Source organism: Spea bombifrons, chromosome 4 (assembly GCF_027358695.1).
Source record: "Spea bombifrons isolate aSpeBom1 chromosome 4, aSpeBom1.2.pri, whole genome shotgun sequence".
Taxonomy (NCBI): domain Eukaryota; kingdom Metazoa; phylum Chordata; class Amphibia; order Anura; family Pelobatidae; genus Spea; species Spea bombifrons.
The window spans coordinates 83,951,143-83,971,311 of NC_071090.1; the positions used below are offsets into that span (position 1 = coordinate 83,951,143).

The 20,169-nt window shown below is 39.3% G+C and overlaps 1 protein-coding gene across 2 annotated transcripts; it reads right to left on the bottom strand.

Moving 5' to 3' along the window:
- Window positions 1-1,600: 1,600 nt before the first annotated feature.
- Window positions 1,601-17,147, bottom strand: BNC1 (basonuclin 1). 2 transcript variants are annotated; one of them, XM_053464631.1, is made up of 7 exons: window positions 17,005-17,147; window positions 12,251-12,316; window positions 10,705-10,807; window positions 10,381-10,616; window positions 7,306-9,194; window positions 2,823-3,166; window positions 1,601-2,011 (listed from the first exon to the last, which is right to left on the bottom strand). In XM_053464631.1, the coding sequence occupies exons 2-7, from the start codon at window positions 12,257-12,259 to the stop codon at window positions 1,935-1,937; spliced, it is 2,658 nt and encodes an 885-aa protein (XP_053320606.1). In that variant the 5' UTR covers window positions 12,260-12,316; window positions 17,005-17,147; the 3' UTR covers window positions 1,601-1,934. The 2 variants fall into 2 exon arrangements, with proteins under 2 accessions (XP_053320606.1, XP_053320605.1); XM_053464630.1 differs by lacking the exon at window positions 1,601-2,011 and having other exon boundaries at window positions 2,213-3,166.
- Window positions 17,148-20,169: the final 3,022 nt, after the last annotated feature.

Here is a 20,169-nt window from a genome sequence, read left to right on the forward strand (position 1 = left end):
GATTGTTAAAGCACATCGTGCAGACGTGCCGGCAGCGGAGGCTGTTTACGCGCATCGCTGCTGCCGGTGAACGTCTGCGCGATGCGCTTGGACAATCTCCCGTGCCGGGACTCCCCCCGTGGGAAGTGCTGGCAGGGGAGGCTGTCTGAGCACATCCGAGAGTAGGATACAGGTCCCCTGCACAGCTGTGGGGGATCTGTATCCTAACCCCGCTGCCTACCCGGCAGTCCCGGGCGTCTGGCGCTAGACCCTGAATATAGGCCGCACCCCCACTTAAAGTGGGGGGAAAAGTGCGGCCTATATTCAAGCCAATACGGTATGCGTCTTATACATGGGAAATACGGTACTTTGCCATTATTTGTATCTCTGGAGACATGATAAATAGGAGTTTTAAAAAATATATATAAATATCTAAACAATGACCCTCAATCAAAAATTCACCCATCAATTAGCTCAGGACAAAAATCTAGACAATTTTAGAGGAAAATGTACTTTGTGCTTGTGTGGTTTATTATCTGGGCACCAACATACCGTGCGATTGATGGTATTTGGATACAAAAACTTTAACTATGCTACATAATGAATGAGGCAGCAATTTTAACATTAAATATTAGTAATCCAACACATAAAATCTTATGAATACCAAGTCCAAATTTTTTTCCTTTGGTGTAATGTATGAATTAAAAAAAAAAGTCAGACAATGAAAATCAGTTCAAACATTTTGTACATTTATTTATAATAAGAAAAAAAAAGTACAAATGTACTGTGGTTGCGGATCCCACTAAGGTTTAAAACAAGGAAAAAATACAAATACGTTTCTGTAGCACTGAAGAAACCAGGGACCTGTTATTTAATAAATCTTCCTTTTTTAACATAAAAAATACTGTTCATGGCTTCAAATGTGTGACTGGTAAGAAATCCCTATCGAAAAAGACCAAAAACCCTGCAAGTCTCGGCACAAATCAGTGGGGCCGCGTTGGCTTTTCCTTATACACAATCCCCCAAAATCTGTGGCCTCTACAATCATATTCAGAAGTAGAGTTATTTTAGTAGACAAAAGTAATACCTTGCAAGATTTCTGTCTTTTTACATAATTCTAATACACAGTATGAAACTTAACAAGTCATATTCAGAATAAGTTAAACATCAACAAAAGTGTGACATTCACTTTACACTGCTACAGTGACTACAAATGAAGATTTTCTTACAGTACATCACAACACAAATAAATCCAGTCCTACTGGAAATTATACATATATAGAAAAATACAAAAAAAAAAGTATTTTTTTTAGCTCTATAAGGGTGACTCCCTGTAAATCAGCACATTATTTACAAATTGTGCAGTAAATATCATGCTTTTGGAAACACTAATGGCAAAAAAAAAAATTTGGATGGAAATTGCTTAATATGAGTCACAGATCATCATCTTCTGCTCACTTGTCAGTGAATAGGAGTTATATAGTTAAAAAAAAAAAAGTCTTATGGAAATTAAAGGTTCTGATGGCGATAAGATTTCTCAAACTTGAATCAGTTCTGATTCATAACTCGTGTGGACTCTTGAGAAGCCGATATGACATAATAACCCAATGCTAGGACATTAGCGGGGCAGGATAGTGTCTGCCCCCCCCCCTTAGACTCCTTCATACAGGTGTCAGCAGTGGGGTTTAAGTGGCTAAGCTTACAAAGAAATCACAGAAGTGAAATACAAAAGGAAAGTGAATAAAGCATTTTAATCCAAAATGCCCAGAACAAATATAAGTGCATAGCATATATGACAAAATACAATTAAATACAGTGAAAGTGTTTAAGTGACATAGTATCAAAACTGTACAAAAATCAGGTGATCAGAAACCTACTTACACAGATCAACATTTTCTACACAGTGTGATACAGTTTCATATAGCATCCTGTCAGCCAAGGTTTGACCACCTTTTTCAGTAAAGGGCGTTGTCGGCACATCCTCTACTTTGAAATGCGGCATTATTTCGTTCGTTCAAGGTCATGTTTTTTCCTGAAAATTGAAAAAAAGAATGCATCGAGAAGACCATTAAGAGGCATGTTCCTTATCCCAATATTAATGGTGCAAGATGAAGATTTTAATCATCTCTTATTACAAAATTATTATAATCCTCCACGAGTAACTGAAATGTTTAGTCAAAGCTTTCAAAGAAATAAAAATCTCACTGCTTTATTATTTAATAATTAAAACATATATATTAGTTCTTCCCCCTCAAAAATAGTGAGGAAACAAATAGTGTTTTTTTTTGCTAAATACAGAGAAATTATGGCTAACCGAGACCACCCCCATTATCTATATGATTTATGAAGTCAACGAAATTCTGTCTAAAGCTGGGCTCAGAGGTATGCCACGTATACATCTATGTGGATACGGCATCAAGCAGGAGAAGGAAAACATTATAAAGGCAACTGCAGAAGGAAGGTGTGCAGTTAAAAAGGTAATATACACGTTTGCATTTAATCATTCAACTAAAAGGTATTAAGTGTTTCTGATAAGCTTCTGTGCAGGTTAGGGTTTTGGCTATGCCTGTTTCGACTGCGCACAGATGAGAACATAGTGTTGCATCCTGCTACTTTACATTTATGGAGTTGACGGAGATGGACGGTTTTGTAATGGGCTCTAAATGTCCCCTTGTTACTGTACGTTTTCTGACAGATGTGGCAGGTTATTGGCATACCAGATGGTATGTTTGAGAAACTCTGGTGAGCTCTATGAACCATATTACATTTCTGGTAGAGCTCTTCTTGGCATATGAAGTTCAATTGTTCACAGCTTTCATCACTATCTTCCACTGGTATGTTACCTTCTTCACTACCGCCATCGGAGTCCCAGGAGGAATGAGAGCTGCTCCCAGATTTCATACTGGAATTGGTGCTTAAATCCAACACAACACTGTCATTGACATGGTCTGCACCAAAGCTGTCCAAACAAGGGTCTCTGATCTTGCTCATGGGATAAACCAGACTCCCTGTTCTGTTCATGCCTTTGAAGATCACAGATGTCTGTCCAGGATTTTTTAATGGGGAGGCTTGATAACAATCCTTTGTCATATCTTTAAGAAGATAGGGGATGGTGTATGGGTTGTTTTGCAATTCCAGAGCATCTTTGGTCAGTAGCTTATGATGGAGATTCAGGTTGGAACTATGCCTGCAAGGCAGAATGATATAAACAGTAACACGATTAGCATATAAAAGGAGAATGTAAAACATAGAAATTAGTTTCAAGTTGAATCATATAGCAATGTTAACCAAACTACCCTCCTCTTGGTAAACTATCCCTCTCTATCTAACCCCTCTTGGTAAACTAAAACATCCTTGCTTAACCTTATGACCCTCAATACACACACTCTAACATCACATGCTGACATATTCATACTAATGCCATACTGTAACAAACGCCACCATACATGCTAGCATACCACACTCACACACACACTGGCTAACACTATACATATATAAAATTACACACTATGGATACATACACACTGACTCTGACACTACAGTATAAATACACTGACTGGCACTATACACACACGGACACTATAATACACAGGCACTTACATACACTACTTTCCATCCCGAGTGCCATGCATTATGCGACCCCGCTGGGAGCCTTACGGATTCATGATAGCAGCCCTGGTTCCTAGTCTCCATGGCGACCTGGCACCCGGTATTTGTAGAGCCCTGCCTTAGCCTTTCCTGATACATTTTGTCTCACCAAACGTGGGGTACTTTGAAATACATAGTAACAAGTCTTTTCACAACCTAAATTACCAAATCAATCAAGCTCAACCCTTCCTTCCTGTTTTGACCCAAAAGCAGGCAAACCCCTCCCCCCAAAAAAACACAAGTTATTTTTCAGATTTTGCCACTTTGCTGAATTCCTTACTTTATCTCTGATACTATTTGAGCCTCATTACGTTTTATCAAAAAGTAAATTATAACCAAATGGCAGACACAATTTTCCTGTAAAGTAAATATTGTTTTACCCGAGAATACAAAAAAGTCCTATGCTCTAGTGATAACTAAAAATATCCTATGAGACAAGTTAACGTTTCAAGTATTCGTGAAATTAACTAACCAGAGCCTAGAACCTAGAAGACCAGTCTGCTTCAGTGAAAAAAACTGTCCCAAAAGCAGGCCAGTATTTAAAACCCCTATAGGAAGAAAGTCCTGTTAAAAAGATGCTGCTCCCATACCAGGAGTCAATCATCAAAATAACATCCACATATATATGTGGCCTTTATACAGTTATAAAACTAAGTTTATGGATCTTCTGGTGCCACAAAAACCACTTTGACAGTGTCTGCTTTTGAATGACATGACAATGAAGTGTTATTGTGACAATTAATTACAGTGTTAACGGCCCAGTTTCAGCGGAGATCTTTGATCACCCTAAAAGCGCCTTTATGAGCTCTAACCGATTATGGAGGACAATTGCCCAACAGGCTGCAGCCACCTGCACCAGATCCATCGACCTAGGGGAGAATTCACCACTGACAGTAGATAACAGCATCTTTAAGTAACTGCTGTCTCTTATTCACACATTTTACCCCATGTACACACAAAATGTCCTCTTAAAGATACATGGTTCTTGTGGTTATATTATCTCTAGGAAACCCTTGATGGCCCAAACCCAACGTGTGGCTTGTGCACCATAACTGGAATTACCAGTATCGTAGGCGATACACAAAACTCATTCCTTTTATTAAACAATACCCAAAGGTAAACTCTACAATAAATACTAGTCCAAATACATGCACATCAGTATCTATCCTTTTTTTATCAAGAAAATTACATCACCAGGGTACACTTTTACTCATCACCACCTTTGCATCTTCTGAATCTATGCAAATCACCAACTAATGCTTCTAATGCCAAGTTTTTGAGCAATCAACATGAACATACTAAATCCTACCTATTGTGGATGCTCATTTCTGGAGACGTACTTTACTACCAATTGCAGTTACTGTAACAGCTCCATCAGATTAAAATGCAATTTATCATTAAAACAAATTGATATATTATAAACTGTACACAAAAAAGCACTGCTTACTTTCCTTACTGTATAACTTTCACAACTACGTTTTTAGTAAAAAAACAAAAACAAAAAAAAACACAAAACAGAAGGAAAAAGGGAATGGTGATTGGATTTACAAATCCCAGAAAATACATGACGTCTCAGTCTAACCCAAGAGACTAACCAGAGAAGCGAAGGGTTTTTTTTAAATTAATCTCTTTAGATTACCATCACTGTAATCACTGCAGAAGCATTTCTGCACCACGCTCAGGAACTGAGGGCAACTTCAGACTGTTAATACCCCAGCAGATAGATTAGTATTGTTTTTACTGGAAAGTCAAAAATGAACGTAGCAGCTCCCCATTCACGGCATCAGAACAGATGACACAGGGATAAAAAACGTAAAGGCTACCTGCTTCACTGAATTATTTTTTAAATGTAGTGTGATTTCAAGACAGAGGCCTTGCGCTCCCACCACAGGACTTGAGCACGGTAAGTGAACTACAAATGGGGGTAGGGAGAGGGTAGACAGTGAGAAGGGGGGTGGTAGATAGTGAGAAGGGGGAGAGGGGGTAGATAGTGAGACGAGATAGATAGTAAGAAGGAGTGAGAGCGAGTAGATAGTGAGAAAAGGGGGGGGAGTAAGAATATTGAATGAATTAGAGAGAATGAATCAATTAATATGTGGATGAATTGTGTGAATGAGTAAGAGAATGAATTAATTAATAGGTGGATGAATTCTGTGAATGAGTGAAACATTTAATTAAATGTGTGGATGAATTGTTTGAATGATTTGTGAAAATACATTAATGGATATGTGTAGTGTGGATGTGATTTAGGGAAAGGCAAAGAAGGCTCAAGCAGGGTCTTTGAGCCTTGGTTACTAAGATGGTACAGACAGTGTGTTTATGGGACAAAGATGACAGATGGCGGGCTGTTTGGTGACAAAGATGGCTCACTCTGGACTGTAATCTGTGTAATCTGGGTGCTGGTCAGGTTATAAGTGGGGAATGTGGACGCCGGGGCTGGATTTGGGTTGTGCAACCTGTGATCTATGCCTGTAATTTAGGGGGGTTTATCCATACCTTGCTGAGTTTTTATGTGAATTCCAGTTGATTTATACCTGCAAAACTGGGTTTGTGTGTTATTCTGCTGATCTGTATCTGCTATGCTATGTTTCCATACATTGTTTATGTATACCTGCAAATACAGGGCTTGTATGTCTTATTCATCTATACATGCATGTGCTGTTTCATGTGTTGTTTATTTGATCTATACCTGAACTACAGGGAGTAAGTAAAAGAGACGTGCGGTTTAGTGAAGAGGAGGGAAGACTGCACTGACTCCCACAGTCTTCCCCTAACCTGCAGTCAGTGTGGCAAATTTTTTTTTTGGTGTGGGAGCGGAGGGAGTGATTGCATGCTAGGGAGCGGGGCCCACGGAAATGCTTGATTAGGGTCCAATTTTTCAATATTTAAAAAAATATTTTCGTTACAAAAGATTCGCTGTTTTTCTTCCTATATATAATGTATTAAACGTACATTATTGTTACCAGTGTTTCAAGTTATATCTTATTGTACGTGTTTGCAAAAAAAGAGATGGGGAGAAAGTGGGGTAGGGGATAGTGAGGAAAGGTATCTGATAGGGAAAATGGTATCCCCCTCCCATTATTGTTAGGGGTTCCTACGCCCATGTATACACACACACACGCACACACGCACACAAACACACGCTCTCTAGCTGCCACAAGACATTTGCTACAGCATCTCCCTGCACAGGACTGCAGCATGATGGTTGCAAACCACGAAGCAGAGAGGAGACGTTTCCTCGCCTGAAGCACAAGTGAACTTACTCATTTTCAAGTTTTTAAAGTAAGCATTTTACCTTAAGCGCACGCATTCATTCAATAAACCAGGTTGCACTACGATAAGGTTATTCTTTTGCTTTCAATGACACCTCGCAAAGCCTGAGAGCCTTCTACCAATATCCACATCAACAGATTGAAACATTTCACCTAGAGGCTACATTTTCTAAATGACGGACCAACACTGGCAGGTTGCTCAAGTTAAAGAGGGCTGATCTGGTTCTGCATAAGATATAATTTCATGGGCAAAGGAGACTTTGCGAAATCCCACTGATTTAGCTATACATTATACAGGGCTGGCAAAGCTCTCCCAGCAGCAGAAGCTTTTTTTGGGTGTACAGTGTAAATTTGAAACCAAAGCTCCTGCTGTTTCCAACATGCTTATACTACCCATGTTTCTTACCTGTCTCTACTCCTGCGAGAGGGGAAAGCAGCATTGCAACCTTCAATTGTACACAGATGCATTTCTTTGGGGTGTACGTTTTTGTAATGCATTTTAACACTGTAGGGGTTTTTAAATGCCTTTTTGCATATCTCGCAATGGAAGCGATTCTCTTCTTTTGGTACATGTAGGGCTTTTTCCCCACAACTTAGGTCTGCAGAGTCAAAGCCAGAAGTCTTCCGAGAAATGGAACCAAAGAGACCTCCGCTCAGAGGGTAATGTCGAAATTCAATACCGTCCTCGGAATCTGTGTGTTTTGGCTGCTCTTTATTATACATGGAAGGTTCAGCCAACTGCTTTACAACACTAAAGTTGTTTGAGTGTTCATATTTATTTTCACTAGATTCCCCTTTTAATGCATGGTCTTCTCGATGACTCTCTTTCTCCAATAGATCAAATTCATTTTCAGAGTCGGAAGAAAGATCATAACTTTTATCGTGGACAGATTCAAGATGTTGCTCCTCCGCTTCATATGATTGAAATGAAACAGGAGACTGTGCATTATCTTCCTGTGGCACACAAGAGCTCTCAGTCTCTACATTTTTATCGCGCATTTCAAAACCATTGCCATTGGTATCGTGAGATGGTACGTCCTCTTCAGAACCAACGTTTTCAGAGTTCTCATTTGACGTTTCCATTGCTTCTTTCTGTATTTTTATTGGCATGCTGGATTTTCGAGACTTCTTTTTGGGCATTGCATCTAAAGGAAACTCATTGGTAATGTGCTTTTCTGTAATCGATGAAGTAATCACAGGATGGGACGGAAGTATGCCCGGTGTATTTGCCAGTTCTGCGGGTGTAACTGGACTTCGATAGAATGGAAGAACTGGCTGCACCGTCTTCAGATTAGGAATGAGCACACAACCTTGTCCAACATTGGGGATACCAGACTGCATTTTTGTGTCTGTGCCAGGACCTACGTAGCCAGGAGCAGATCTGTTGTCTATACAAGAGGATTTAGATGCTCTCTTGTGATCCTCAGACACAGAGATAATTAGACCATTCCTTAGATCTTTGTCTCTGTTGTTTCTGTTCATTGGCATATGGAGTCTTGGGTTGGGATTCGAGCTGTGACGATTTCTGCTACGCAGAGAGCTAAATACCATGTTACATCCCTCAATTGTGCACCTGTGTTTTATCTTCAGATGGACAGCATTGTAATGAATCTTCAGTGTTCCTTTGTCATAAAAAGTCTTTTCACAGGCAGTGCAGAAGACTCGACCTTTTCTTGGTCCAGTGCCATTTCGCTCCGCAGACTTTATTTTGCTTTCTGGGGATATGGAAGACATGTCGTAGTTTGTCACCGTGTTATGTGAGCTAGAGTCACTTAGAGGGCTATCATCTTCTACTTTGGTGATGACATCTTGAGCACTTACGCTGGACTCATTCCCCAGAAGAAATGATGCAGAACTGGAAGTGAAGAAGCTGCTTTCAGAAAATGATATACGAGTGTCTGGTTTATGCTCATTCCCCCGGTCTTGACTTTTTTCATTCAGTGGCCTTTCTGGTGGCGATCCTATTAAAGGAGGAGGTACAGGGCTAAAGAACTGGAAAGGCAGTGTGAAGGCCATATTGTTGAGCATATTCTCAAAGGGGTGAACAGAGGATGGGGGGGTTTTCTCCAGAGCTGGAATGGGACTACTCCTAAGATTGCTGCTTTCAATGAAGGCTCTTATGTCAGAATTGGCTCTGCCACTGGGTATTAGTACAGAATAGCCCTCCTTCTCATGCACTGCCATAAGTTCCACAATAGATTTTGTTTCTCCAAAACGAAGAAACTGCTGCAGCGTAGCCAGTTCCTCCTCCACAGTCATTATAGTCCAATGGTCTAGCACTTTTCCAGCGGCATCCTAAAACGCAAAATGGGTGTTCAATTAAATGTCAGATGCAAGGATACCATAAGCACAAAATAGTGGGGAGTTATCTCTCTAACACTCAACTGTTCAAAGCTAAATAACTAAAATCCATATTAGGCATACGATAGAAAAACTGTACTAAAACACAAGTTCGGTTTTCAAGGGCGTTTTTCAGTAATTTCACACAATGAGATTTGCATTTATAGGCAGGAATTTGTTTTCTCTTATATAGTATTTGCCACCCAAGTGGAAATTGATCGGTTAATGCAAGCATAAGAAGAACCGCAATTTTGATCTTGTATTACCTGTTAATTTAAGTCAAGTGCGCTACATTTTATTGCAAACTTAATAATCTTCCAGGCAACTACCATCAAAGAAAAAAAATGAACTGGCATTGATCTGTTGCCAGTGCTCACGAAGAACAGATGTAATTACACTTGAGTGTTGCAGTTCTGTCAAACTCAGACCATGTCTAACTTTTCCCCCCAATAACTCCAATAAATATTTTATCACAGGACATGTATTTGATAGCCTACGGAGTTTTATTTTTTCTTGAGAGCGCATACAAGACTTTGCAGGTTGATAAAGAATGTATCATCATAATTTTTTCATGCTTTAGTGGTTTAAGGTAATTGATTCCATATTTTTAATCCCAACACTAAAAAGTGAGATTATCCAGATCATTAAATATTGATCTGTGTCATGATATAAGACTATAATGGAGCTTTGCATAAAAACATAATGGTTGCAAGCGGCAAGGGCTGCCAGCAAGGCATCTGATTTCTGCAGCTTAACCCAGGCCAGTTGTACCGCTAGCAAGTATGTGAACACTAGTTACGTGGTAATTTGGGGGACTAAAACTTAATCACTTGTAAATTCTACTGGGGACAAATGTGGCCTTTAAAGGGACACGCTACCCATCATATGCACATAATTGTATTACTGTTTTCTCCCCCTTGCAACTACATGGACAGATTCTGTGGATTCAACCCTTATTTGACGCCCCAATACCAGCTCCTCATCAAAGTGCGTGGACGCTATCCTAATGACCATGTTGGAAGACATATATGCCAGAAGTCATTGGTTTTAGGCAGTCTAGCTCATGGTTTTCTAACGCTCTGGAAACAGAAAGCCATGGGGGAGCCTTGATATGTCCATCAGAAATAGTCGCGAGGAGTACCTGAAGTACGTAACCACGGATGTAGTCCTGGAGCGTCCAATCAAGCGAATGAAGAATCTGCAAAACCTCTTCCTGCTTAAGGACACTGAAGAGACGATCCAGCAGGATTTTCAGACGGATCGGAATGGCCTGAGTCCCATACAGCATGAGACTGCTGATATCAAACACCACGCTGGACTGAACAATCTCGACTTGGGTGGTGGGATAGAAATGTGGGATTCGTAATTTGCTGAGTGCTAAAATAAAATGTAAAAAAGAAAAACAGTGAGATTTACAATAGTAACGCACTGCGTACAGAACTACAGTTTGGATGTAAATGATTACCGTGTGCTACCCATCCATGTCTGCATTGGTCACAGTTACGATGGTTTATTTTTCCAGGCTTGAAACCCAGGCAAATGCAGTTTACTAGGGTGCATCTTATTGCCTGAAAAAGAGAAAAGCAACATTTAAAAAACGTTTATTCAGAATACGTACTGGAAATTTGGAGATTAATGATTCTAAAACCAGTTTTTGACCTGATGTAACCAGACCAACGGTAAACTGCATACTACAGATCTGCCCACCATGCGCAGCTCATAGGCGTATAAATAGGAGATTGTGGTGATCACTGAATGCACATAACCATCGGCTCTAATCTGCGGGTTTTATGGTTTCTAAATACAATGTAATGATCACACTGGAACATCCGTCATGTGTTTTAATGTCCATCAGGATGCTGTATTTAGTCATAAGTACGCAAGACCTGATGTGGTTTTAGTACTTGCATCGACACAAAGCTAGACATATGGTATTTTATTCTGCCCAGGGACATCGCTCACGAAGAAAATAAAAGTGTACCATTACCTATAAACCAAGAAAGGCCTCTGGAAACTCTACATACCTCTTCATACCTCTTCATAATGTTGCAAATAGAAAATTCAAATACTACAGAATATAGGTTTGTATAATGTGCAAAAACGTAATTGTGGTGCAGTTACCATGGGCACCAATGTCATTGGCTGGTCGACCGGTTCACTTTATATTTGTGCGTTATAGAATAGCCCACAATGCGTTACTCCTACATACAGGGCACTAAAGAGGAAAGCACACCATGCTGAAGCATTATAGCACTACACCAGCCGTATAGCGTAATATCGTCATTAATAAAATAAAAGAAACACAGGCTAAACTGTTGATGTAGAGGAGGGTGGGAATAAAGGCAAGGTACATATTAAAAATAAATAACACAGCTGGAAAAACCTTTTCATAATTTAACATGTCTTGTACATTTATACAAAGTCCATTTAAAAAGTATGATAAGCATAACACTCAAGAATACGTAACGGGATTTAAACAGGATTTATAATTCTATAAAAAGACAGAATGGTGAATTCTATTTTGCGAGTAATGAAAGAAAGAAAAAAAATATTGTCATTGAAAATGGTTATTTATTCATATTGTGCCAACAATTTACTAAAATTGACAAGGCACACAAACCTATAAGGGCAGGGGCCCCGCTCTCTGAATTTTTCTGGTTAATTGTTAAATATATCAGGGCACCGAGATGGCCCCTTTATCCAGAAACCCTTACATAAAAAGCATTATGTGCATTTCGTTTCAGACCCCGAGCTGCAGACCTGTCTGTTTTAATGTCACTATTATGCATATCTATTAATTTAGCAAAAAAAAAAAGGAAATTTCTTGGCAATTTACAAATAAAATTATAATTAAAACCAGCAAATATCGGACATTAAATTGTCAAACCTTAAAACAATATTTTGTAATGGGAATTAAAGGAATTTGGGAGTAAAAACGAAACGAAAGGAATTGTAGATTTGGTAATGAGAGGAACAATTGAAGGTACAGTGTTAAAAGAAAGCAAACCTACCTCATTCATCTTGTGCTCTGTTCCTTCCACACAAGCAGCTGAATCTCATTCCCTGGAATGCACTCACTAACACACAAAACAGAAGGTCAAGTTACTTTTGAAAACACTTCTTGGCAAACATTCCCATCCAGCTACCACCCCAGTTAGAGGTATTCACCGCGCGTAAGCTAATGACTTCTGCGGAGCATCAATGGACCTTAACCCTTGCACTTTAAAACGTTAAAGCCCCCAAAAAAGCATTTTCTAAATCTGTTCTGTAAATCTAATTGTTATGTTGTATACTTCTAGTCACATCCTGTCTATTCATTGTACAGCGCTACGGAATATGATGGCACTATATAAAACAATAATAATATAAAATAATAATAATTATATTCAGTGTGCTGTGCTTAATTAATGCTTTACTGCCTGACGGAGACAATGTCAATGTGCTGAAACATTCACAAAATACAGACATCTCAGCTCGGATTTAGTAGATAGAGATAACAGGCTATGTAACGGTAAATGGAGGAATCTAGTCACTTAGCAGATCGTACCAAACACTAATACAGATATCATAGAATGAATGCCAATACACTGTAATACATTGCTCTCTGGGACACAGAGGGTTAAATCACTGGCTACCAGCCACACAGCCTTCTAGTTACAGTAATGACAGTATATGCAAGTATAGAAGCTTTACCATTAACTGCAGAGAGTCCTTAGGGTAAAGGTAATGAAAGTGATCAGATTAAGGCACTCAATTTAAAACTCTGTTTCGCGATAAAAAGAATACGGCACTCGGTATCCAAAAGGTACATTTAATGGCAGCCAGAAGGAAAGCAACACAGAACTAAAGGTAAAAACCTGTTTATAAGGTACTCTGGCTGTACGGCAGAGGTAAAGGGCAAACCGCAATTTGCTGTTATACGTGAGCCAAAGAGAGACAATCAGGCTGATTTGAGAGCGCTGCAAGATCACGACCCGTTCAGCAGTGTTTAGAAACGCCTGCTTGCAGAGTGCGAGTATAATCAGATACGTAGATGATGGCAGAACACATGGAATTCTTGTTCTATAGGAGTCATGTCTCAATATCAATTAACAGATGAAAGATAACGCCTAACCGCACACAAGAAGAGATTAGATCACCCTCAGACCTCACATCACGCGTAATCATTTCTGTGCTGGCCACAACGGAATAACCAGAATTTCAATCATTTCCAGAAAAAAAAAAAAAAAAGCAATCACTGCGCCTTACAAGCAAATTGTACTCCTGAACCCTTTGGGGTATCAAGTTTGATCTGCTAAAGTAAAAACAGGTCCATTCATAACTTCAAGGTGGGGGTACCAGCATATGTTAAGCTTAAGAGGACTTCTAGGTGGATGGTCTGTCTTTTTTCTATATAGAATGACACTCAAGCTCCTATACGGGGAGGGACAACCATATGTGGAATGTATGACCCAGACAGAAGTAGTAAATTTGTTTTGTAGTACCAGGAGGAGATAGGTACACAAAAATCAAATTAGATAGCAAGATAAAGCAGGAAAAAGAAATATGCCAAAGTTGAACTTTAGAAGGCATCACTACCCGGCTCCTAGATGGCCAGTTAGGTAGATGGATACTAGATCGTATTGACACTGCTTTTTCTATGAATTCTTGGCATTATGAGAATTCACTGGAACAGCAGTTTGATGGTTCGGGAATTTGGCTATAGAACATTTAAGGAACTGGTTTAGTTTGTTTCTGTTATAAATAAAACAAAAACAGACCAGCATTTAAAAACTTTTAAAAAAATGACAAACACATTCATTGGTTATACGCAGCATCATTATGCATTAATGAATAATAATGTGTGTATAGGAGTTAGAGCACTACTAGATCAGTCTGAACCGATATCCAAGATAGACACTGCCAACGCAATGCCATTTACAGCTAACCTGAAGCAACCTGGTGCGGGAAGTACACGGACAAACAAGACCCAACAAGCTTCAGGTGACAATAGATTAAGGAGAGCAGAAGGCTGTCTAGAAGATTGCTACCAACATTCCAAAAGAACAAGTGGGAAGACATTTTCCTTTGAAATAATGATCTGGGCAGCAAGAAATTTGCTAATGGACAAGGGTTGTATTGAGGCGACGTGTCAACCTGATGGTGCCGATGAGCAAAGGGAATTACAAAAGCTCAAATGCAGGAGACACGTCCTTTGATTTCTTGGTCATTTCCAAAGGACAACCCACAGCACAACACTTTAACCCTTTCAGTGCCTGAAACACACAGGAAAGAACTGGGTTGGAGATCTGTAATGAATCATATGCCAAAGGATTTTATTTATCATTTTATATGTTAAAACAAAGAAAGGGTAAACACATCTTGGGCTAATTGAGCCTCCAAATCTAACCACTGCTCATAGAATGTAGGAAACCCCAATGGGTTTATTTAATTCTATAGAAATGTTAGATCTCAAAAAGGACAGGACACCCTCACAAGACCCCTTGGCCATCTCTGGGTTCCTGAAGCCATTCCTTAGTAGGATCCAAGCCATTTTACAAAATTACAAAACGCATGTCACTGGAAGAGTTATGGAAGAATTGGGGCTGCTATATCCTACATTAGGGCCACTGGGAGGCTTAGTAATACAAACCAGCCAAGTCCCTGCAAGCTTTAGGAACACTTTCATAACATAGTCACACAAAAAAAAAAAAATTGTAACTAAAATGAACAAAAAAATGTCATTTTAACATAGCACCTTTAACATAATCTGCTGTACATTGACAGGAATTAAAACAAAATAATATTTACTCAGTTACCGGGTGTTTAAAAAAGTGCCTTTGGCTTTCTATCACATGAAAGGGCTACTAGAAGCATTGCAATTATATCATGACGAGAAAAAAAAAAAAAGACTCACCACATCCGCAAACTTGTCATTTTAAGGCAAGATATACCATTACATTGTTTGTTAGGGTATGAATGGGGCCACTGTATGGAAGAATTGGAAATATCTGCTCGCAGACTGCCTCAAAACTATGTTACAGGTCAGGCAGGGGCACTGTACATCAAATTTCACACATGTTGGGACCAATGTGGTCCCTGTGAATGCTCAGACTGCATCCAACACCGTTAACCTGTTATGTGCTGGCTGGGGCACTTACTTCATAATCAAGGGTTAATGTCCCTAGCAGAAGAGCTGAAGTTTTAGGGCCGCCTTATCTTTCTTCTATGCATGTGTTCACCAGCAAGAGTGTTACCAGATTAATCTGTACTATGCTACTGTATATGTTTGAGCTTTTCAACAAAATAGTAACTATTTTCCCCAAGAAGCAGGATCCAACAGCCAGAAAAAAAACTTCAGAAAAAAATAAAATGAAGATCTTAAGTTCTTAAATGTTTCTTTTCCAATAAGCTGTGCACATCAATGTGGTAGTGTGTGTGTTTGGTGGGTTTTTTAAAAGACCCTGTAACAAAGCAGGTAGTTGAGACAGTGGCAGCTCTATGAGCAGAAAAAGAAGCTCAGCAAATGAGAAGAACATGTTTCTACACTGCCTTTGAGAAAGTTTGGCTTCCAGCTATGCACTGATTAATATCAGATCTCCTCCTTTACTTGCCTCTTCACAATCGTGTCACATCTGGCTGACAAATCCTTACAAGCTTATCCAAACCCAGGCAGCCCCGATCATGCTCGAGGACGCGCTGGAAGGAAGCGGCAACACCAGCCCTGTACTGATGTGCCATCATGAAACTAATGAGGCTGACTTCACTTGTAGACTGCAAGAACACGAAGCAACACAACATGCCCCCAGGTCCTCGCAACATACAAGTTAGCTCACCGAGGAGATAAGACAAACAATCAGCTTTTCCAGTTCAAGAAGCCAGGCATTTAGAGGATTTGGAATTCTGTACAAGAATACTGTAACGGAAGGAGATGATCACAGATTAAACTATGCACATGAGAGAATGGAACAAACACCTGAACGAAGATGGGGGGGAAAAAATAATCTATTATGTCAAACTAAGAACGCAGGGTTTCCTATACATGATTCTGTACATTTAAAAGACATCCGGTGTCTTGTCTACCACATTCTACAGAAGGATCGCCATCTCTCATAAATACGAGCGTGTGCGGCGGTGTGAAATGACAATACATTTAAAAATATTTCAAAACAAAATCAATAAGTCAATACTTGTAGGTAATATGAAGGCAGCCCACTAATGGTTAAGACTTTTTGCTTCACCGCAAACATTCCATAGCATCAGCTTATTGAAACGAGTGCTGTCTTGGACCCATAGCTCATACTTGTGTCATCTTCCGTACGCCGAATGTACAACTGAACTAAGTACACTCAGAGGATGGACGGCAGCGAGCTTACATTAAAAGGAAGAACATTGTATGCATAATTTACAGACATATTGCTGGACAGTAATAATGCTGAAAATGACTTCAGGAAAATAGTTTTTTTACTGCCAGCTCTTAAGAGCATTCCTGCATCACAATAAAAGTGTTAATGCATTGTCCTAAAGCACTATACAGAATCCACTTAAAGTGACAGCGTCCACATTAGTAGAACATATCATTAAATTGGTACATCTGTCCGCAAACGGGGAAGGAAAATAAAAAAAAAAGAAAAAGAAAAGACAATTACGTGATAAAGCTTACATAGGGTGGTATTATTAATAATCACAAATTTAAAAAAGGCAAGGAGAAAAAGTGTCTCGTTCGTTTAAGTAACATCTAAAAAATAAAGGTAAAGAATATACAGAAAGGAAAAACTTTTCTTACTTTGTCCATTTCTAGAGAGAATTTGTGTCCACAGGTCTCAGGCAGTTCCTCATTCCCTCAATGAGTACTCCAGCTATGTAGTTGATGCGGACTCCTGTCTGTACAAGTACTAAAACAGAACATCACACGCCTTCTTAGCCCTGTCTGAATGTGAGCACCTCAAGGTCTGATGAATGCCTAGACTGTGCACAGGGGAGTGGAAGGAGATCCTCCCACTTGGTGTTCCTCGGGCCCTCTAACTTGGTGTGTCTGTCTCACCTCTGCAGTGCGCTCTCACCTCCTTGCCCTGGTGTGCTGTGTTCCAGCACGCTCTCAGAGTCACAGGGCAGTCCCCTCACAGCTGGCTTGGAGAGGGCATGACACTCATCTTTCACAGAGATTTGATCAAAAGGAATCACACAGGCTTGAGGCACTCCTGATGCAGTCTAAGGAGATTCTACCTCAGTTCTGGCAGCCTAAGTAATGCATTAAATCAATGCAGCTGACCTAAGGCCACTTACGGGTTTTTTTCCTTTGAAAAAAAAAAAAAACATAAAGTATCTGTGCATAAACCACTAGGCTTATTTCAGATTGGAAATCGTGGAGAGAACCAACTACCCCATCCAGCAAAACCAAAGTCAAAGCTTCAAAGTAGTTACAGAATCTTAAGTTAAAAAGGAAAACAATAGTAATAAAAAAAATAAAAAAAAATAAATGATATACGTATATATATATATATATATATATATATATATATATATATATATATATATATATATATATATATATATATATACATATATACACACACACACACACACACACACCGGTATATATATATCAACATCAACATCTAAACATATAAAACTACTAAAAATAGTTTTATATATATACTCACACACACTTATACACACTGCATTTAAAACATTCAATCTTAATATCTACTAACTCTGTATTAAATGTATTAAACAGAATTGATGTGAATGCATCCTCTCTACGGACAGAGCAAGGAGATCAGATCTTTTCGCAGAAACAACTGCTGCAGAAATCCTGATTTGCTCAATTAAACGTGAAGAAAAACAAATAATACACTAATCAAAAGGGAGAGTACGAAAATAAAAGGAAAAAAAATATATCGAAATCTTGACAGAGTATATGTTAATGGTTACTGATGCATTATTAAGCAGTTCAGTACTAACTTGTTACACAGTGAATATTGAAACATTTTTTAAATGGGAATTTATAAGAGCCATTAGACATTCATGTGGTATATGTACTTAGCCATAATAAGCAGCCTGAAGTTGTAACTCTGATCAAATGTATCTCCAGCCGGAGGGCGGTGTTAAGTCACCTTAGTTCATCCCTAAAGAGATGTAATAAAAACCAAAATAATAAAAGAAGCTGCTAAATAACCCAACATTACAAACTGAAATACGCAGTTATCCACTCATCTTACACTGTAGAGTCTTAAACCAATCTGCAAGATAGAGAAATCTTAAAGAAAAAAAATTGTTAAAACTAGCTTTTATCTATTTCAGTAATTAACGTGAACATATCACCAATACTGCACCAAATTTTATGGCATCACACCACTTGATTCAGTAAGAGAAAAACTTTGTTCTGTGCTTTTTTATGTCCTGTTTACCCACCGTGCAGCGCTGCTGAATATGAGGGTGCTATATAAATTAAATTAATAAATAAAATACTAATAGGAACCTTTTACGATATGTCACTTAAAACACATTTTATTAAACTCCAGCATTTTAATACATATTAAAACCTTTAAATGTTCATGTGCCCCGCTTGCAAATGTACAAAGAGATTCTGCAAACCGGTCCTAAGCACCTTACCCTGAACACAAGTAGCAAAGCAGCCGAGTATTCTATATGGAATTGGGGCATCAACAGCTATGTCTTGTTTTCATTTTAAAATGTCAAACAGCAACAACATACAACCACCTGTGTCAAGGCTAGCTACTCTGTCAATCAGTAGCCCATGTCCTGATTTGTGACCATCAACACTATAGACTTGAATTATGGAGATACATACAAAGTAAGTGTTATGGCCAACAGGTATATTTAAGAGGGATGGTTCTTCCTTGGGCACAGAACCCTCCATCCCTCTTTGCAAGGGAGTATAGAATGGTTAGTAGTGGTGAGTATACCTGGGAATTATCTGGATTTTGCCCAAAGACTCCAGAAATCAGAGGTAGGTCAGCGTGGTTAATCTCTAGGTGGGGGCAGGGGTGAAACTGCATTTTGCTGGCCTGGCTAAACCAACGCTGTTAGAAGAGCTCTGGGTGGCCAACCATGTGAAGATCCCAGGTAAAGTCACACAGATGTTATTAAACTAGAGGGTCAGAAGTTTAAATGTAACGTTAAGGAAGTTTTATCTTACAGTCTATCAGCATACCTGGGAACTCTCCGGGTCAACACCCGAATCCTCCAGGGCCTTGACACTCCCCACTCCCTGCCCATTTCCCCCATTCAATGGGGGCATTTCCTGAGATGTAAGCGGGACTGCCCACCAACGTCCCAAGGGTAGGCTCTGGGTAGCCAGAGCCACAAGTTCCCAGGTATGCCCATCAAAAGTGTTAGAGGCCAATACAGCAAGCCAATGTAAAAATGGGTGGGATAGGCAAATGGCTCCTGAATCTCCTATGAGACCAAGGACTGATTAAGGTCTGAGTCTGCAAAGCAGGAAAAAGCAGGCACACTAGATGGGCCGAATGATTATCATCTGCAGTCATGTTTTTAACAGGTGCAATAGGAAAAGCGGCCTCTGCCCCAAAGTGCAGAACGTCAATGGTCCATTAAATATAGTATTATTACATAGCTGTAAGAAAACCTATCATTTCATTGCATTATAGCTGGAGATGTTTAAACGATATAGATGTATACATACGCACACACACACACACCCAAAAACAAAACAGTAAAGTATTGAAAGTTCAAAGGACCAGTCCACTACAGACCATATTATCCAGAACATCACCCTCAGGGTTTTGTTATACATCTTTATTCACACACAGGTCTGAAATACTGCAGTGCCAAAATCTTTCTTTAAATGCCAAAAAAAGAAATACCCGGTTTATACTAAACCTACTCCATATGAAACCCTGCGGGAAATCAGAATTATACATGTACACATGTATATATCCACATGAAAATGGAACACACCTGGAGA